This window comes from Macaca thibetana, chromosome 10 (assembly GCF_024542745.1).
Source record: "Macaca thibetana thibetana isolate TM-01 chromosome 10, ASM2454274v1, whole genome shotgun sequence".
NCBI lineage: Eukaryota > Metazoa > Chordata > Mammalia > Primates > Cercopithecidae > Macaca > Macaca thibetana.
The window spans coordinates 22002072-22021717 of NC_065587.1; the positions used below are offsets into that span (position 1 = coordinate 22002072).

The 19646-nt window shown below is 47.4% G+C and overlaps 2 protein-coding genes across 2 annotated transcripts in view; one reads left to right on the forward strand and one right to left on the reverse strand.

Annotated features, from left to right (window-relative positions):
* Positions 1 to 18556, reverse strand: part of ZNRF3 (zinc and ring finger 3) — a 173181-nt gene extending 154625 nt beyond the window's left edge. The window contains 2 exon segments of the mRNA XM_050806793.1: positions 18256 to 18489; positions 18491 to 18556. Of these exon segments, the coding sequence (XP_050662750.1) occupies positions 18256 to 18489; positions 18491 to 18556 (300 nt within the window).
* Positions 1 to 19646, forward strand: part of XBP1 (X-box binding protein 1) — a 244453-nt gene that overhangs the window by 143918 nt on the left and 80889 nt on the right.

The following is a 19646-nucleotide window of genomic DNA, read 5'->3' on the forward strand; positions in this document are numbered from 1 at the left end:
TCGAGACCATCCTGGCTAACACAGTGAAACCCCGTCTCTACTAAAAAATACAAAAAAATAGCCGGGTGAGGTGGCGGGCGCCTGTAGTCCCAGCTACTTGGGAGGCTGAGGCAGGAGAATGGCGCAAACCCGGGAGGCGGAGCTTGCAGTGAGCTGAGATCCGGCCACAGCACTCCAGCCTGGGAGACAGCGCGAGACTCCCTCTCAAAAAAAAAAAAAAAAAAAACATTAGCTGGACATGGTGGCGCACACCTGTAATCCCAGCTACTCAGGAAGCTGAGGCAGGAGAATTGCTTGAGCCCTGGTGGCAGAAGTTGCAGTGAGCCAAGATCGAGCCACTGCACTCCAGCCTGGGTAACAGACCGAGACTCCAAGTTCAAAAAAAAAAAAAAAGCTAACTTAAAAGTTGGTGATTAGGAATACCCACAAAATAGTGGTGCCATTTCTGCACCATAAAAGGCCTATCCACTAGCTTGGGCAACATGGCAAAACCCTATCTCTACTAAAAATACAAAAAATTAGCCAGGTATGGTGTTGTGCACATGTAATCCCAGCTACTCAGGAGGCTGAGGCAGGAGGCAGGAGAATCACTTGAACTCGGGAGGCAGAGGTTGCAGTGAGCCGAGATCGTGCCACTACACACTCTAGCCTGGGTGACAGAGTGAGACTCTGTCTCAAAAAAAAAAAAAAAAAAAAAAAAAAAAAAAACGCCCATCCATTTATTACATGCCCCCAAAATTTGAGGACTCCGTGCTCCAGTCAGCTGATCTCCAAAGAGCCAGCACAAAGCAGAAAAGCAGCCAAACCAGTCCACATACTAAACTACTTACACACCCTCTTCATGTCTCTGTTCCCTAACTTTACACACAATTCTAACAAACATGGTTCCCTGGTTTCCTAGGACTACAGAAATAAGCAGCAGCAAATCAGAATTGCTGAGGGAGAAGCATTAGAGAAGGGGGAACAACTTAGGTGCCACATCAGCCAACAGGGAGATGGAAGAGTGCCTTCTGGGCATTGGCCTTGTGCACTGCACAACTCTAGGAGGTGCCGTTCAGATCTGTGCTCATCCTAGATTCACATTATGACCGATTTGCAGCAAATAGAAGTCAGGTATCTTGAGGAAGGTACAGCTTTTCCTAATTCAAACAAAGAGGCTCTTTAAGTTGAACTGGGGAATGTTTTCTATATTAATTTTTTTTTTTTTTTTTTTTTAGAAACAGGTCTCTCTCTGTTACCCAGGCTGGAATGCAGTGGTACGACCACAGCTCACTGCAGCCTCAACCTTCAGGGCTCAAGTGATCCTATTACCTCAGCCTCCCAAGTAGCTAAGAATACAGATGTGCACCACCACACCTGGCTAATTTTTTTAAAAAAAATTTTTTGTAGGAACAGTCTCCCTATGTTGTCCAAGCTGGTCTTAAATTCCTGGCCTCAAGCAATCATCCCACCTCAGCCTCCCAAAGCTGGGATTATAGGTGTAAGCCACCACACCCAGCTGAAAAATGTTAAAAAGATTGAGACACCAACCCTGCCCGGAAGGAGGTTACAATCTAATGGAGAGTTGGCTCCAAGTCAGTAAGCGAAGATTAAATCGGTGGTTCGCCTCCCTCTTCTGAAATAGTAAGTTTCTTTTCAAAGGGGTGGGGTTTTTACCTTTTTTGTGTGATGAGGCTTGAGGACAAGCCCTCCACAACACCAGACTGCCTAAGCTGTTGAACCTGGACAGGTGGCAGCCTCCGGAAGCTCAGGTCATCTTCTGTAAAGAGGCACTAGAACAGCAGATGCCACCTGCAAGTCACATCCCACTCTGCCATTCTGGGCTCCCATCTGGCTTACCAGACCCAATCAATTCCCTTCCAGACATTTTACTGCACACCACCAAGTACCATAGAATTAATCATGCAAGGCACCATTTGCAAAGAGGTAACAGCATTCCAGCATGAGATGCCAGGGACGTTTCCTTCCTCTCATCCCAGTTCTGTCTGCCGAAGCTCGTGAGCAGGGCATCCTAACATCCCACTTATGTGTGACCGCACCTTCGACTGTGGTCTTTGCTTATATACAATAGGGAGGAGCAAGGAAACCCCTTTCTGGTATAGGGGAAAGTGAGGAATGTAGATAAGGAGCTGGGGGAGGAGGAATCCCCCATTTATCCTTCCTATTTTTCTTTCCCTTCTCCCTCCCCCAATCAGTCATCACTAGGTTAGTTACCAGAGGGCAAGGGAGGTTGGCAAGAGTTGAGAGAAGAGGGTCTGTAACAGGAAGAGACAGAAGATCCCTGTTTACCCTCCAACAAGTAGGGAAGAAATTCACACATGAAAGGCCCATCATATAACTTCCACACCTTTGCAACAGGACAATTAAAACAGCCTTGCAAAAGTAAATTAACTATCGCTTGAGCCCAGGAGTTCGAGACTAGCCTGGGCAACATACTGAGACTTCATTTCTAGAAAACATAAACAAAATTAGCTGGGCATGGTGGCACAAGCCTGTGGTCCCAGCTACTTGGGAGGCTGAGGTGGGAGGATCGTTTGAGCCTAGGAGGTCAAGGCTAAAGTGAGCCAAGATCATACCACTGCACTTTAGCCTTGGCGACAGAATGAGACTCTGTCTAAATAAAAAAAAAAAAAAAGACAGAAAGAAGAAAAGAAAGAAAATTAACTCATGCTATCTGAGCACATAGTAAGAATTATAGTTTTCTACAGCATCTTCTTGCAGGGAACATATAGGGAATAATTTTACTTGGAATATTCAAAACTATTCTGCCCCCATCCCATTGCTGTTTCAGAGCTTTCCCCTTCCAAAAACAAGGTTGGTATGGCAACCAATGCCCCAGTCACCGTGGTCCCTAACCACATCCGCCGGGGCTTGGCATGCTGAGACGTGTGCCAACTCTGTTGTCTGTAGGGCACTCCTGGCCACAGTACACAGCAAGCTATAATCAAGTAAGAAACCACCCCATTCGTATAGAACTCAGCTCAACATAAATATTCATTAAATGTGAAAACCTATGGTGATGCAATGTTGAGACTGCAAATTTAAACACAAGAGTCAGGAAATGCAAAAATTACCACTGCCACTGGAACTTGAAATCACCCACCCGGCACATTTAATACCACAAGTGCGTTTATATGTGTCCTAGAGATTTAAACCTAATAACACCAAAACTTCAAAACTACATATTATCTCTTCATTTAATTCCTAGGATGAGGGTGACATTTCTTGATGGGCATTAGAGCTTTTCTGGAGTGAACATGCCATGAAAAGGCAGCCTGAAACCCCTTTGGCCTAAGTGGAATACAACATATCATAGATTCTGGAATATTTCTGAAGGTCCCGATGCCCATATAATCACCACTGTCCCACAAAAACAGCAACGGTAACCAAAAAAAAAAAAACAAAAACCCTCAACATGCCAACTTACACAGAACTAAGCAATACTTCAATAATTTCCCAAATGCTTACAGTCAGCCCCATAAAGACTAGAAAATCAAATGTTTGCTAAATTGAAATCTAAAATTCTCTCACATGTAGCCTGTTAGACTCTTTAGAAATACTACTACAGTCCTTTTAAATTCTGCTTCCCACACAGCACTTAAACACAGGATCAAGGCCCATGCCAGAGCTTCCAAAGGGAAAAAAATGTGGGGGGAAGCAATATGGTACAAATATAAGTAAAGACTCATATACAGTTGTTTCTGATGGGTCATTCTGAAGCTACATAGAACTTCTACTATTCCTCCAAAAGTCCCAGTGTTTTCAGTGACACCAAACTATTATATTTTACATATTTAAATAAAACACATCCCCAGAAGTCTACAGTCAGGCTGTGACATTCTCTTCTCTAGCATGTTCTGAACAATGTTCCCAGGGCAGGCACAAGCCAGGCTGGAAGGAGCCAGAAGGTGTCACCTCCTCATACTATCTCCTTTCTCCAGACCTCCAGGAAGCACAGGCAAGGTGAAATTATTTTGAGAGTCTGGACTATCCCAACTATTTGGAATAATCAGGACATACCATGTGTGAAAGCTGCTTGCAAATAGTTGCAACAATCATAGAAAATTCTCCCTCAAAAAAACAAGTCTTGGCTGGGCACAGTGGCTCACGCCTGTAATCCCAGCACTTTGGGAGGCCAAGGTGGGTGGATCACCCGAGATTAGGAGTTCAAGCGCAGCCTGGGCAACATAGCAAAACCCCCTCTCTACCAAAAATACAAAAAATTAGCCAGGTGTGGTGGTGTGTGCCTATGTTCCCAGCCTCAGGAGGTTGAGGTGGGAGGATGCTTTGAGACTAGGAGGCGGAGGTTGCAGTGAGCTGAGATTATGCCACTGCACTCCAACCTGGGTGACAGAGTGAGACCCCATCTAAAAAAAGAGAAAAAAGCCAAGTCTTTTTTTCTGCAGGCCACATTAACACCCCTTTCACATTCCTCTCACTATGCTATCCCAAAGTAGTGTGATCAGGAGAATTCCGGTTTGGTAAATAATTTACATGTTTTACATCCAAGGCAATAGGGAGATGGAGTGCTCTGGTTCAAAGGAACACACTGGTGGAATCCAGGAAAAAGCTTCATGGGAAGGATTGAAAGTTTGGCTGCAGATGGGAGGAGTTGGGACAGGAAAAAGACAGTGGAAAGCAAAGATAGGAGTCAAAAATATGGAGGTGAAGACATGTATTGCAGCAGGCAATCCAAAAGGAAAGGCACAGGCCAAGTGCGGTGGCTCACGCTGGTAATCTCAGCACTTTGGGAGCTGAGGCAGGTGGATCACTTGAGCTCAGGAGTTCAAGACCAGCCTGGGAAATGTGGTGAAACCCTGTCTCTACTAAAAATACAAAAATTAGCAGGGCATGGTGGCGCGTTTCTGTGGTCCCAGCTACTGAGGAGGCTGAGGCAGGAGGATTGCTTAAGCCCGGGAGGCGGAGTTTGCAGTGAACCAAGATTGTGCCACTGTACTCCAGCCTGAATGACAGAGTGAGATTCTGTCTCCCCTACACCCTCAAAAAAGAAAGAAAAGCACAGAGAGAGGAAAGCCCAGGACCCATTCAGGAACAAGAACAGCAACACACAGGCCCACATCCCAGAGGCAACAATGAGAGACTGGGGCAGCTAGGTCACCTCTTCACTCAGCTCAGTAGTAATCAACAGGACACCACGAAAGATTTTGATCAAGAGACTGATGTGACCAAAGATTACTTTAGAAGGATGAATCTGAAGGGAAGGGAAGAACTGATGGGAAGAAAGAGAATGTGAGAGCCGACTGCAGTGGCACATGCCTGCATAGTCCCAGCTACTCGGGAGGCTGAGACAGAAGGATCACTTGAGCCTAAGAGTTCAAGTCCAGTCTGGGCAACATAGTGAAACCTGGTCTCTTTTAAAAATAAATAAAGAAAAAGAAAAACCAAAAGATAGAGAATGAGAGACAGGGAAACAGCTTGGGCAGCATCAGGCCTGAAAAAGGAAGTCAGCAAGGGGCAGAGCAAGCCAAGCATTGTCTTGAAGATACCACCATTTCCCTTCAACTCAGCCACAAGCTACCTTTATTTAAATTTTGAAATAGCTTTGCAAGTCAAGCTTGCAACATTCTTTACATGCCATTAGCTATCTGCTCACCACCTACTCCAAGACTGAGGCACATTCTGAAAAGATGCCAAGTCTCCAGGCACCCAGCGATATTCCAGAAATCCCATAAAGGTGCTAAACACGCAATGTCAAATGCATTTAAGGAAAAGTATACAAATTAGGTACAAAGAAAAGCATTCTCAGGCTGGGCACAGTGGCTCCCGCTCACGCCTGTAATCCCAACACTTTGGGAGGCTGAGGCGGACAGATCACTTGAGGTCAGGAGTTTGAGACCAGCCTGGCCAACATGGCGAAACCCTGTCTCTACTAAAAATATAGGGGCCAGGTGTAGTGGCTCACACCTGTAATCCCAGCACTTTGGGAGGCCAAGGTGGGCGGATCACGAGGTCAAGAGATCGAGACCATCCTGGCCAACATGGTGAACCCCTGTCTCTACTAAAAATACACAAATTAGACAGGCGTGGTGGCATGCACCCGTAGTCCCAGCTACTCAGGAGGCTGAGGCAGGAGAATTGCTTGAACCCGTGAGGCGGAAGTTGCAGTGAGCCGAGATCGCGCCACTGCACTCCAACCTGGGGGACAGAGCAAGACTCCATCTCAAAAAAATAAAAATAAAAATAAAAATTAGCCGGGAGTGATGGTGGGCGCCTGTAATCCCAGCTACTCGGGAGGCTGAGGCAGGAGAATCGCTTGAACCCAGGATGGGGAGGCTGCAGTGAGCCGAGATCGCACCACTGCACTCCAGCCTGGCCGACAGAGCAAGACTCCGTCTCAGACCACCATAACGGCAGACAGCCTTCTGAGGCGGAATCCAGAAAAGGTGCTCCCAAATGAGAGGATGAACCAAGATACTATAAGTGAAAGTACACCAGGAACCCTAAAGCTACAGGCACATGGAAGATTTTCTGGAATTCAACCATTGCAGCAGAATGCCGTTCTAGAAAGAACCCCAAGTTCTGAGTTCTAATCCCAGCTCTTAAGACCAAAAGCTAGAAGCCCTTGCCCCAGTTCCCTCACTGCAAAAGGAGAGCTGAGTCATAGCATTTTCAAGGTGCCCTTCAGCGCAAACAGTTAAGTCTCAGAATTAAGAGAAACCATAGAGCCAAAAAGAGAGAAAGAGCAAAGATCTTTATGAAGGCACAGGCCAATGGCTCCAGACTTCAGCCTTCCACACCTATACCAAAGCAAAAAATGCCCTCTGGTCATATCAAGGGTAGCTGGGCCTTATTCAGTAGCATAACTTGAGACTCATGGGGTCCACTGATGGACATCTCACACTCAGGTTGGTTGGGGAAGGAGAGAAAAGAGACTCGCCAAGCACAAGTTAAAAGCTTTCAACTCTGGAACTTCCAGAGACAGAATGGATGGCCAACCCCAATGCCTACAGGGCCAGGCATCTGTAAATGGAACTGTCAGTGAGGGAAGTAAGCTGGGCAATGCAATAGGGACTTGTGCCTGTGCCCCTGCTGAAGGGGGCAGCTGCCACTCCACTTATGGCAGGCTATTGCCTCATGGGACTATGGACCCCCTGATGCCAGATCTCTTAATTTTTTTTGAGAAGAGCCCATTTTTATGTACACTTTCTACATTTTTAACAGAGATCGAACAAAACACCTGGAAGCTGTTTTCAGCCTATATGCTTGCTGCTTAGATGCACCCCCGAGAGTCTGGTGCTTGGGCTCAACCTGCATCTCTGCCCACCACCAACTGACAGTGTCACTCTGAATTCGAGGACAGATTCATTCAGCCTTTCTGAATCCAGCCGGTTGAGAAGCAGAAAGCCTGCTCAACGGGAAAGAGGAAGGGCAGAAACCAGCAACTGAAGCAGCACCCTCCTGGGCAACAATCTGCTGCCACAGGGTGTGACAACAGCACAGTGGTCCCCACCGTGAGGCCTCCGAGTATGGCCATCTGCCTGGACAGACGCCGTGTTCCTGCCCAGAACACAAGGGCAACCTGCTGCTTCTGAATCATGCTCTGATACACCTACAAGGGAGGCACCCAGATGCCATGCCAGGTACCTTCCCTTCAGTGCAGACATTAGTCATAATTCAGATCCTCATGGCAGACAAAAAAAAAAAAAGTCAGTATTTTACTATTTACTAAATGATAGGGAATATATAGACTTTCACTTTTATGACATTTTTTTTTTTTAAGAAACATACAGTGGGTCACAGTGGCTCACACCTGTAGTCTCAAGCACTTCGGGAGGCCAAGGTGGGTGGTTCACTTGAGCCCAAGAGTTTGAGATGAACCTGGGCAACATGGTAAAACCCCATCTCTACGAAAAAAAAAAAAATTAGCCAGGCATGGTGGTGCATGCCTGTAGTCTCAGTTACTTGGGAGGCTGAGGCGGAAGGATCACTTGAGCCTGAGATTTCAAGCTGCAGTGAGCCAAGAAAGATTGCACCATTGCACTCCAGCCTGGGCAACAGGGCAAAACATACTATCTGTTGCGAGTAGGGCTATCGTGTGGAAACATACATGGTGACCTGGTAGGGGAGTATAAACTAAACCACTCCTGTAGAGCAATCTAAAAATACGTAGCAAAAGCCTCAAAATTTTTTATACCACTTAATTCAGTGAACCTAATTCTAGAAATCCTATGAAAATAACCAAAGCAGGACAGGCATGGTGGCTCACGCCTATAATCCCAGCACTTTGGGAGGTCAAGGCGGGTGAATTGCTTGAGCTCACAAGTTCAAGACCAGCCTGGGCAACATGGAGAAACCCCATCTCTACAAAAAATACAAACATTAGTTGGGTGTGGTGATGTGCACCTGTATTCCCAGCTACCCGGGAGACTGAGGTGGGAGGATGGCTTAAGCCCGGGAGGCAGAGGTTGCAGTGAGCCAAGATCACGCCACTGCACTCCAGCCTGGGCGATAGAGCCAGACCTTGTCTCAAAAAAAGAAAGAAATTAAGAAAATAACCAAGGCTGGCACGGTAGCTCACACAGCCTCAAACTCTCGAATAAATCAGAGAAATAACATCTGAAAAGCACAAATTATATCACGGGTGCATAAAATCTGTGTTTCTTCTCTATACAGTATCTACAGTAAACATTCAATAAATGTCTGCTGACAAGATAGCATACTAAAATTAACTCAAGTAGAAAATCAAGGGCCCGGCGCGGTGGCTCAAGCCTGTAATCCCAGCACTTTGGGAGGCCGAGATGGGTGGATCACAAGGTCAGGAGATCGAGACCATCCTGGCTAACCCGGTGAAACCCCGTCTCTACTAAAAAATACAAAAAACTAGCCGGGCGAGGTGGCGGGCGCCTGTAGTCCCAGCTACTCGGGAGGCTGAGGCAGGAGAATGGCGTAAACCCGGGAGGCGGAGCTTGCAGTGAGCTGAGATCCGGCCACTGCACTCCAGCCTGGGCGACAGAGCAAGACTCCATCTCAAAAAAAAAAAAAAAGAAAATCAAGTTGTAATCAAATTCTTACAGTGCTGGATGGGACCTTACACACACCTAATTGAGTACTACCCCACTCTTTTATTTTTTAAATGCAGGCACTCCTGCACCAGGAGGCCAGAAGTCCCCATTCTAACATATGTTTTCCCATCAAAATTCTAGGATCAAACTTTGTTTTCACAGAATCAAACTCTATACTGAGTTTCTAAACAACTATATTACACTGGCTGCTGGGGAGAGGAGGAAATTAATATCAAATCTTACAACACGTCTTAAGGGCAATAAAAATAAAATGCTCTCCTTTGAACCACAACGGTCCAGCTGACCTTATTCTTTTGACACTATCAAGAGTAAACAGAGCCACTGAATGTCAGATTTTAAAACATCTCATTCAAGCTACAAATAGAACAAAGAACCTCTACTCTTTGCCTCCTTCCTATTCTGTTAGAAAGGTATAAAGGCACCTCTCTTCAAAGAGGTTATCAGCTTTAACCTCAAAGGTAGGTAAAAATGAGTTGGAAAAGGCCAGAATGCTCATACGGTGACAGACAATGGGCTGCTCAGGTCTAAACTTAGCACCAGGGCCAGATTCCCTCCCCCAGGTGTTCTTCAGTATCCTATAGGCTGTTTCCTACCAGATAGGACATGCCCCACTGTACTGTAAGGCAACCGTTCGTGTGCTGTCTGGCCACCTACACTCAGCTGCCTGCAGGCAGGGACCAAGTCCTACTCATGTGTTCACTGCCTTGCCCCACAAAGGATCTGATGGACAGTGGGGCATCACTGAATGTTTGCTAACTGAGGAATGTAGCACTCATAGTAAGTTTTAACAACCAGGAGGATTAAATGAGCCTGCGCAAAGTAAGAAAGGTCACAAACAGGGGACAACCTCTTTGGAGAAAGACCTGCAGACTCCCAAATTGCTATAAAAGTCAGCCACAGGAAGGAGGTATGTCTCACACCAGAAATCCCTTTAAATGCCAGAAAACTACAGCCGTTCCAGCTTGCCCGATAGCTGAAAACAGAAGTGCCATCGAGTGATAGTTGTATATGTCAAGTCACTGGTCCCTCTTTCTGAACTTGGCAGATGGGCTCTTTATGGAAAAAAGTTAGAATGAGACTTTTATGATTTAAAAAAAAGAAGAGGAAAAGAAAGGAAGGAAATACATCTTTGTGAGGATAGGGCATCTTCTCAGTTGAAGTTACAGACTTAGTTCTTGGTCAATCATTTTGGGTTTAAACTCAACTCTAAATTCCACATCAGTTCCCATAACCTCATCATAAGAAAGTGTGAAGTGAAGCAGTCTTGTGAAAACAGAAATGGCTTAGAATCAGACAGACCAGATTTGAACCTCAGCTGCACTAACGACTTGCTCAGTGACTTTGACAAGTGACTTTACCTCTCTGCGCTTGGCTTCCTCATCTGAAAACCTGGCACATGCCATCTACTTTGTCTGTTAAATGTGAGCAAAGCACTGTGTTCTGGCAGGGAGGAAGACTGAGAGACTCAAAATCTAAATTAATTAGAAAAGAAAAGCAACCACTTAAACCCAATATACAATTTAAGAATGCCTGGCTTTCCTCAATTATACATCTGATCATAAAGCATGCCCTGCATCTGTTGTTCCCTGCCACACTCAGCCAGGTTACAGCCGGGGATAACAGAAGGGCTCCAAGCCTGGGAGTCATGGGGCCCAAATATTAATCCTGGGTCATCTCTACCCTATCATGTGGCCTTCAGCAAAGCATTTCTCTGGATTTCAGTCTCCTTTCTAACATATTAAAGGACTGAATCTGGTTCTTTTGATTATGAAGATTTACTTAAATGTCATTTTTGTCACAAATTAGAAATGCAAATTCTCCAGACTTGGGAAAATACCATCAAGAAGCAAAGTTTTGACCAGGTATAGTGGCTTTCACCTGTAATCCCAGAGCACTGGGAGGCCAAGGCAGGAGGATCACTGGAGGCCAGGAGTGCAAGACCAGCCTAGGCAATATAACGAGACACTATACCTACAAAAAATAAAAAATTAGCCGGGTATGGTGGCATACACCTGTAATCCTAGCTACTGGGGAAGCTGAGGCCTGAGGACTGCCTGAGCCCAGGAGTCCAAGAGTACAGCGAACTATGGTCTTACCACTGTGCTCCAGCCTGGCCAACACGATGAGACCCTGTCAAAAAAGAAAAAAAGAAAAAGAGAGAGAGAGAAAGAAAGCAAGCAGCAAAGTTTTTAGCATGGCATATAGGTTAATTATGATTAGGTTAATGGTGATACTGAATGCCAATCCCTTATTGTTACTCCCAGGGACACTGGAAATTCAAGATTCTTTCCTTCCATAACCTATCCACTTTAAGGCTTTGTCAATACTCAGTTTCATCAGGAAAAGAACACCTTCAGACTTTTCTTATGCCAGGTACCCTTGGAATATAAACACCCCACACAGTTTTGTTGTTGTTGTTTTGTTTTTTTGAGACAGAGTCTCGCTCTGTTGCCCAGGCTGGAGTGCAATGGCGCGATCTCGGCTCACTGCAACCTCCATCTCCCGGGTTCATGCCATTCTCCTGCCTCAGTCTCCCCAGTAGCTGGGACTACAGGCCCCTGCCACCACGCCCGGCTAATTTTTTATATTTTTAGTAGAGACAGGGTTTCACTGCATTAGCCAGGATGGTCTCAATCTCCTGACCTTGTGATCCGCCCACCTCAGCCTCCCAAAGTGCTGGGATTACAGGTGTGAGCCACCGCAACCAGCCAGATCACTTTCATACAACCCGGTATTATAATACCAGTGGGTCTATGGGAACCAGAGAGAGAGCCATCCTTTCCATCCAAGCAAGTTTCTGGAAACAACAACCAAAAAGGAAGGATAATCCCAGAATTTATTAACCAAGCCAAAGCAAGTTGTTTTCATCAATTAAAGCATAAATAATCCATAAAACCCACTGCCTGCCTGATGTCCACTCTCAATCATTCATTCAATAAATACTGAGTGCCTCATACATAGCAGGCAGTGGGAACCCCGTGGGGAGATCCAGAAATGAGCAAAAACAGACCCCATGGGGTACAGGTCCACAAGGGAAGGTGTGAGAAGCTGCTCTTTAGGCATTTCAACAGCGACAGGTGCTCTGTTTCATTTTTCAATGAACTACGAAAAGGAACTATACTCTGCTTTCCCACATCCTGCATTCAGAGTGTCGCGTTCTTGCACTTTGCCATATAAATGCAGAAAAGTCTTTGAGTGACTATATTTTCACTTCTCCCAAGGATGATGCACAATGCACAGGAGGGAAGTTAATTCATTATAGACAATGGATGCCTTAGGGCCTAAGCACTCAGTTCGGTGGAGAGACCCGTTTGGGAAGAAATATCATTTATCCATGCATGTGTCTGTCTCCATGAGAGACTGAACTCCAGAAGATAACAGTAATACAGTGTCTGGTACAGAATAGGGCTGTGATAGATGTCTACGAAATAAATATGTTCAATGGAGGCACCCAGACCTGTAGACTTCTTCCCTACAACTCTTGTCAGCCTGAACCCCACTCAAAGTCTTGGTAATGGACTATTCGATGCTCTACTACATTAGAGCTTTCCTTTTTCCTCGTGGGGGTGGAGGGGGCACATCATAGAACCCTGGAAGAGGCAAAGTTGTAACTGCCCATAGACAAGAATATGCATACACTTGCAGGAGTTCATGGGCTATCTCTAAAAGTCTGTGACCCTCAGGTTAAGAACTGCTATATTATATGTTGTTAAAAATTAGACTTGAATTTATGTCAAAATCCTAACCAGTCAAATTCTATTCATTTGGCAAAAACAAGAATAAGCAGGCCAGGCAGACCTGGGTTTCAATCCAGGTTTGTCATTTGCTAGCCATGTGAAGTTACAGAAGTCAACTTGCTTCTCTCAGCCTCGGTTCTTCTCCTCTGTAAAATGGGTTAACAATAGTGGCTAATTGCACCTTAGTGTCAGGATGAGATGAACCAAAACATGACATGCTTGGCAGTGCTCTGTATAAATAAGAGGAAACCATCACTGCCTTCCCTTCAGTCTACAGCTCTACACTGAACTCCCATCTTCATTCCTATTCAGAATTGTACTAGTAACTCCCACGAGATCTCAGGGAACAAAACAGAAAATAAGAGGCTCTAAGAATTTTTTCTTTTTTTAAGACAGAGTCTCACTCTGTCGTCCAGCCTGGAGTGCAGTAGCGCAATCTCCGCTCACTGCAAGCTCCGCCTCCCGGGTTCACGCCATTCTCCTGCCTCAGCCTCCCGAGTAGCTGGGACTACAGGCGCCTGCCACCACACCCGGGTAATTTTTTTTTTTTTTTTTTTTTTTTTTTTTTTGTATTTTTAGTAGAGACGGGGTTTCACCGTGGTAGCCAGGATGGTCTCCATCTCCTGACCTTGTGATCCGCCTGCCTCAGCCTCCCAAATGCTGGGATTACAGGCGTGAGCCACCACGCCCGGCCGGCAAGAGGCTCTAAGAATTTATAACGACAAAAAATACAGCCCCAATTTTTCCCCCTGAATCAAATGCTTGGTTTTAACCTTTGAAGGCCCATCTGAGAAGACAGTGGGCAATCTCTTTCTGTGTAAATCCAGGTCAGCTGTCAGCACACAATTGTTCTACTAGACCAAGTCAATTTTTAGAGGCAGGCCTGTTAAGTTAACTTAAAATGGAGATGAAAAGAAAGTGTTTGATCAAATGCTAAACTGCAGAAGCACACTGACAGGGAAACAAAGCAGAGGAATTAGTTTCCTAAAATTACTCTCTGTGATACCTTTACCTAACATCGGATATTGATCAGCCCTTTTAACCCACCACCCAGCTCTCTTCCCACCCCTAATAGCTAAAGGAACTGACTTAGTTCTTAAATGTCCTCAGCTTCTCTCTGTTTTCAAGTCCATTCAACATTTAACCTAGGATCCAGAAAGGCTGAATTTAAAGTTACACAGAACCTATCATTCAGATTCCTTCTACAAATGAATTTCTCAAGCTTTTCTAAATATTTGACTTCAAGCAAAAAAAAAAAAAAAAAAAAAAAAAGCATTTCCACTTTAAAACAATCTTTCATCTCTAGCAATGCAAATTTTCTTTGTTTAACCAATCCACATACCACTAGCCAGTGTTTAATCAGGCCTTTATTTAACATCACCAACCATGTGAGTTGCACAGCCAAGTCTGAAAGTTTCAGATAATGATCTCATTAACAGAACAAATTGGTTCAAAGATGAAATATATATCAATATGTCTAAGAACCCTTTAAAGTCCCACACTTCAGAACTATAGGAGAAGTGTAATTAATTTCTCCAGCATTCAAACTGTATGCCTGACACTCTTACAAGCAAACGGGTTTTAACACTGCATAAATAAATAAGATAATAAAAGTAACTAATAGCATTTCATACCCACAAATTGTTTTCGCCACAACTTTCACAGATGGAGACCAAAAAAAAAAAATTCTTCACTCAGATTACACTGGTGACCTTGGGATAGTTATTTAAGCTAAAATGCAAAGGAGAAGAACCAAGATTCCTGATGACGAATCCTAAGGTTTGAATTACTACCTCTCTCCCTCTTGCACTCTCTCTCTCTCTCTCTCTCTCTGACACTGACAAACAAACTGACACAATTCTTAACTAGGCTTCCCCTACCCTAACCCATGGAAATGACTGAACAGGTACTCTAGTTAGAATTATCTAGGCAAACCAGACTGTGATATGGTATCTACTATACAAATATATACACACACACACACACACTCTCACACTTTTCATTGGCATATAATAAGGAGGGGGGTTAAAAATCAGTAATACAAACCAATTTCTTATCTTAGAATTCTTTTTTTTTTTTTTTTTTTTTTTTTTTTTTGAGACGGAGTCTGGCTCTGTCGCCCGGGCTGGAGTGCAGTGGCCGGATCTCAGCTCACTGCAAGCTCCGCCCCCCGGGTTTACGCCATTCTCCTGCCTCAGCCTCCCGAGTAGCTGGGACTACAGGCGCCCGCCGCCTCGCCCGGCTAGTTTTTTGTATTTTTTAGTAGAGACGGGGTTTCACCGTGTTCGCCAGGATGGTCTTGATCTCCTGACCTAGTGATCCGCCCGTCTCGGCCTCCCAAAGTGCTGGGATTACAGGCTTGAGCCACCGTGCCCGGCTTATCTTAGAATTCTTAAAGGTGACAGACTCCTAAACAGGTTTTTTCTCCCCTAAACCATGAATAATACTGCTACAGAACCCCGGTGGAAATAACAAAAGCAATGCTATAATGCTACTATTTAGCTTTAGTTATAGGAAAATGAACTCTGCTCTGAGACGATAAAACGCTAATCAGCAAATCACACTGTTTTTTGTTTGTTTGTTTTTGAGAGACAGTCTTGCTCCGTTGTCCAGGCTGGAGTACAGTGGTGTAATCATGGCTCACTGCAACCTCAGCCTCCCAGGCTCAAGCAATCCTCCCACCTCAGCCTCCCAAGTAGCTGGGACTACAGGTGCATGCCACCACACTGGGCTTTGTGTGTGTGTGTGTGTGTGTGTGTGTAGAGACCAGGTCTAACTGTGTTGCCCAGGCTGGTCTCGAACTCCTAGGCTCAAGCAATCCTCCTGCCTCAGCCTCCCAAAATGCTGGGACTACAGGCATCAGCCACCATGCCCGGCTACTGTTTTCTTTTAAGATAGTAAATAAAAGGAAGTTTTGAAAAGTTCAATGAGATTGTGTCACCAGGGCACAATGAAAGCCTCAAAGAAAGACAAGAAATTACAATGAGCAAGAGTTAAGATTCAAACTATTCTTGAAGACTGTGGACAAAATGTTTGGGAATCTTCAGCACAGCATCATCTCTAAAGCCTATAAAGGTTTTTCAAGATAGTCAACAAAAGGAGGTATTTTTAAAGAGTAAATAAAAGGAGGTTTTGAAAAGGTCAGGTTACTTAGAAAACATGATTAATCCAAAGCTGGACACCAATTTATTCCTTCTGCTTTCTCATTTCTCACCAAAAGAAAACGTTATATTCCCTCTCAGCGGCCCTAAAACATCAGCCTTCCTTACAAAAAAGTTTTTCAGGGCTGCCAGACAAGGTCCACACCAGTTCCTTCAATCAAACAGTATTTGCAGAACTCATAAAAGCACGCTAGCCTTTGTACACACACATCCCTGAAAGCCACACTGCACTCTGTCCGCAGAAACAGGGAGGTTCAACAAGTCAGCCACCACAATAAAGTTACTAAAGATACGAGGTGCACCATGAAATGACTATTCAGACAGCTCAGATAAACTCACCAACATTACTGCAGCTATAAGGGAATTAAGGACACCTATTAGTGATTGCTTAACAGGTAAACTTATTAAATACCATTTAAGTCACTTTTCTTTACTTAGCAACTATTGACTTTTTTTTTTTTTTTTTTGGCTAGGCTAATGGACTACAAAAGAGTTAGATAAGCACTTCAAAAAGTTTCAGAAAAGAATAGATTCCTTCTGCCAAATTCACATATTATCTCTCTACTCACAAGGATAAAATAGTTACAAATGGTGTTTAAACTGCTAATTTTGTATTAAATGGTGAACCCAAGATTATCTCCAAAGCATAACACTCCTCATAATGGATAGCTCGCTCACCAAACTACTGTTGAGAAAGAGTGACACTTTAAAACACTGCAGATAGAAACTGCAAACTTCAAAAGTCTCCTTCAAAAAGTCAAGTGCCACGCTAAAGCGTCTTTTTTTTTTTTTTAAATAAGGTTGTAAATCAAACATTTCAAAAACCATCAGGGCACAATGAAAGCCTCAAAGAAAGACAAGAAGTTGCAAGGAGCAAGACTTAAATGTTTAGGAATCTTCAGCAAAGCATCATCTCTAAAACTTCTGAAGATCATAATTACAACATTTTTTTAAGTTCAAAAGCATTAACATAGTCAAAGGGCTCAATGAAGGAGTTTCCTCTTCTATTTACCCCACAGAAGTTTTCAGATGGGGATAAGAGCCCGGTAAGGCAATGCTGCTGATTAATCGCTTGGGCCTGGGTGCCTCCTCCAGCTTTGTAAGGGCACATCTCTACGGAGTCAGGCTGCACAGCTCTCTCTGTCCTATGGAGGCAGGGCTTTGAGTCTGCACCCAAGGAGGGAAAAGGACACCTCGGAACAGACTGTCTACGCTGTGGGCTGCTATGCAGTAGTCATTCCATGCAGTCCCCTTCTTTTCATTCATAACTCATCCAAGAGTAAAGCACAGAAGGCTCACAAAGCTTAGGCCCTGCAGACATCCGATCACCCCAAAAGTTCAAAGACAAGCCAACCTTTACAAATCGCCCCCATCCGAGGCGCGCATATTAACTGCCATAAGTGCGCTGGCAGTTAACAAGTTGATAAAACCATGGCCAAGGAAGCGGGAAGACATCCACCCAGCTAACCGTCCGCAGAAGCTTCAGTTGAGAGTCCTTCCTCCAAAGAGTAGGCACAGCTTAAAGCTCTCCCTAGCCAGCTTCCTTCGGAATGCAGATCTCTTTCACTTGGTCCAAGGTGGAGGCCCTGTCAGTGAGAGACCCCATCTCCCCATTTGCAGGCCCTTCGCATTAGTCTTTGGCCGAGGGACGGGCAGGCAGTATCCCTCCTACCCTCTGTAATGTGAGGCACGCAGAGAGGGCTGCCTTCCGTTGCCACTCCAGGGAACCCCCATCCCCACTCCTCGACCAGCTCCGCCTCCTCCCCTGCCTGCTGCTGCTTGTCCAGAGCCCCACAGAAGGGTCAGCGGCGCCCAGGTGAGGCGGGCGGCAGGTTCCGGGGAAGAACCCAATGTTGTGCAGCCCTTCAGACAAACCTAGCCGCACCCAAAAAGAACATGCATGGATGGAAAGCAAAGCCTGCAACCTGAAACGAGCCACCCCATCCCTCATCACTTGTCTTTCCAAAGTTGACATTCAACACGTAGTTCCCGGGACTTCCACCTGAAGCAGACCTAAATACCCAACCGGCCAAGGGGGCCGCCCCAGCGTGGGTGCCGGGCCCAGGATCCCCCTCCCGCCCCGGGGCTCACAGGAGCTCTAGCCCCCACGTGCGCTCGACCCCCGCGGCTGCGCCCCGGAGGCCGCGTCCCGCCCGCCTGCCCGCCCGCAAGAGAGGGATGCCGCCGGCCTCTCGGCCACCCCTCCCGCCCGCCCGCCCGCCAGTCAGGCAGCCCGCGGCGGGGTCGGCGGGCGCAGCCCCCGGAGCCATCTTGTGGCGGCGGCGGCGCGGGGCCCGGGCGGCGGGCAGCTACCTGCACGATCTCGCCCTCGGCGCTGAGCGTGGCCCCGGCCCGCGAGAAGCGGCCCGTGAGGCCGGTGGTGTAGGTGGTGTAGTCGCCGCTTGGGCTCGACTCGAACAGCACCACCTCCACGAACGCCGTCTCCTTGGCCCGCGCCGCGCCGGGCCCCGCGGCCGCCAGCAGCAGCCCGAGCAGCAGCGGCAGCGGCGGCGGCGGCGGCAGGCGGCTGCACCGGAGGCCGCGGGGGGCGGCGGCGGAGGCGGCGGCGGCAGCGGCCCGGGGCCCCTGGGCGCCCGCCCGAGCGCGGCCTCATGGTCCTGCGGCGGGAGGGCGCGGAGGGCGGGCGCGGCCGGGCATAGTCGCGGGCCGGCTGAGGACCGAACGCGGGCGGACGCCTCACAGCCCCATCGCGGCGGCGGCGGCGGCGGCTTTGTGGGTCGCAGGCTCAGCTCGGCTCCCCCGGCCGTCGCGCCGCGGCCCTTTCATCTGCTCCACGTGAGGGGTTATCCCCGCCCCGGCAGCGTCGTGACCCGCTCTCCCCTCCCTCCCCGCCCTCGGCCTCCGCCACCGCCGCCGCCGTGGGGAGTGAGAAGGCGGGGCAGGCGCGCCTGAGGCGAAAGGCGGGGCCCGAAGGCAGAGAACGCCCCGCCCCTCCCCGCCCCGACTTCTATCTGTGCTCCGCCCCTTTATTCTCGCTCCGCCCCATCATCCCAGCTCCGCCCCCCGCCGGCGGTCTGCGCTCCGCCTCGTCGTCCTCGCTCCGCCCCCGCCCGCCGTCTTGCTCCACCCCATTATTCTCGCTCCGCCCCCCGCCGGTCGTCTCTACTCCGCCCCTTCGGCCTCGCTCCGCCCCTTCGGCCGCGCTCCGCCCCCGGTGCGCTCCGCCCCCCACGGCAGACATTACTCCTCGCGGTTGCTAGAGTTCGGCGGGAACTGGGACCGCAACCTGCTCCGGGCGATGCGCGTCCTCTCTGGAGGCGCCACGCGTCCTGGTCGGGTGCAGGAGTTAGGGCCATTTGGTCTTGAAAGGCCTCGTCCTTCCTGATTCCCCCGCCCCAATTCACAGTTCCCAGGAAGCTTGATCGCCCGCTCTGGGTTCTCCATTCCCACCCCCACCTCCAGGATCGAACGGGGAAGGCCGGGATGGTCGGGGCAGTTTGCAGCTTGGGTAGTGTCCAGTTCTTGCACAGGTGTCGCCTAGACAGCTTCTCTCTCTGAAGTCTATACTGAAGGAGTTGGGGAAGACCTTGAGGACCTTCTGATGGAGTTCATCTTTCTGCAGCCCCAGAGACTGTAATTCAGACACCGTCCCCAAAAGAAGTCTGAAAACTTTGAGTCTCGCCACGTGCAGGCCAGAGGAGTCCAACACCATCATCACCGTCTATGCACAGACTGCTGGCTGC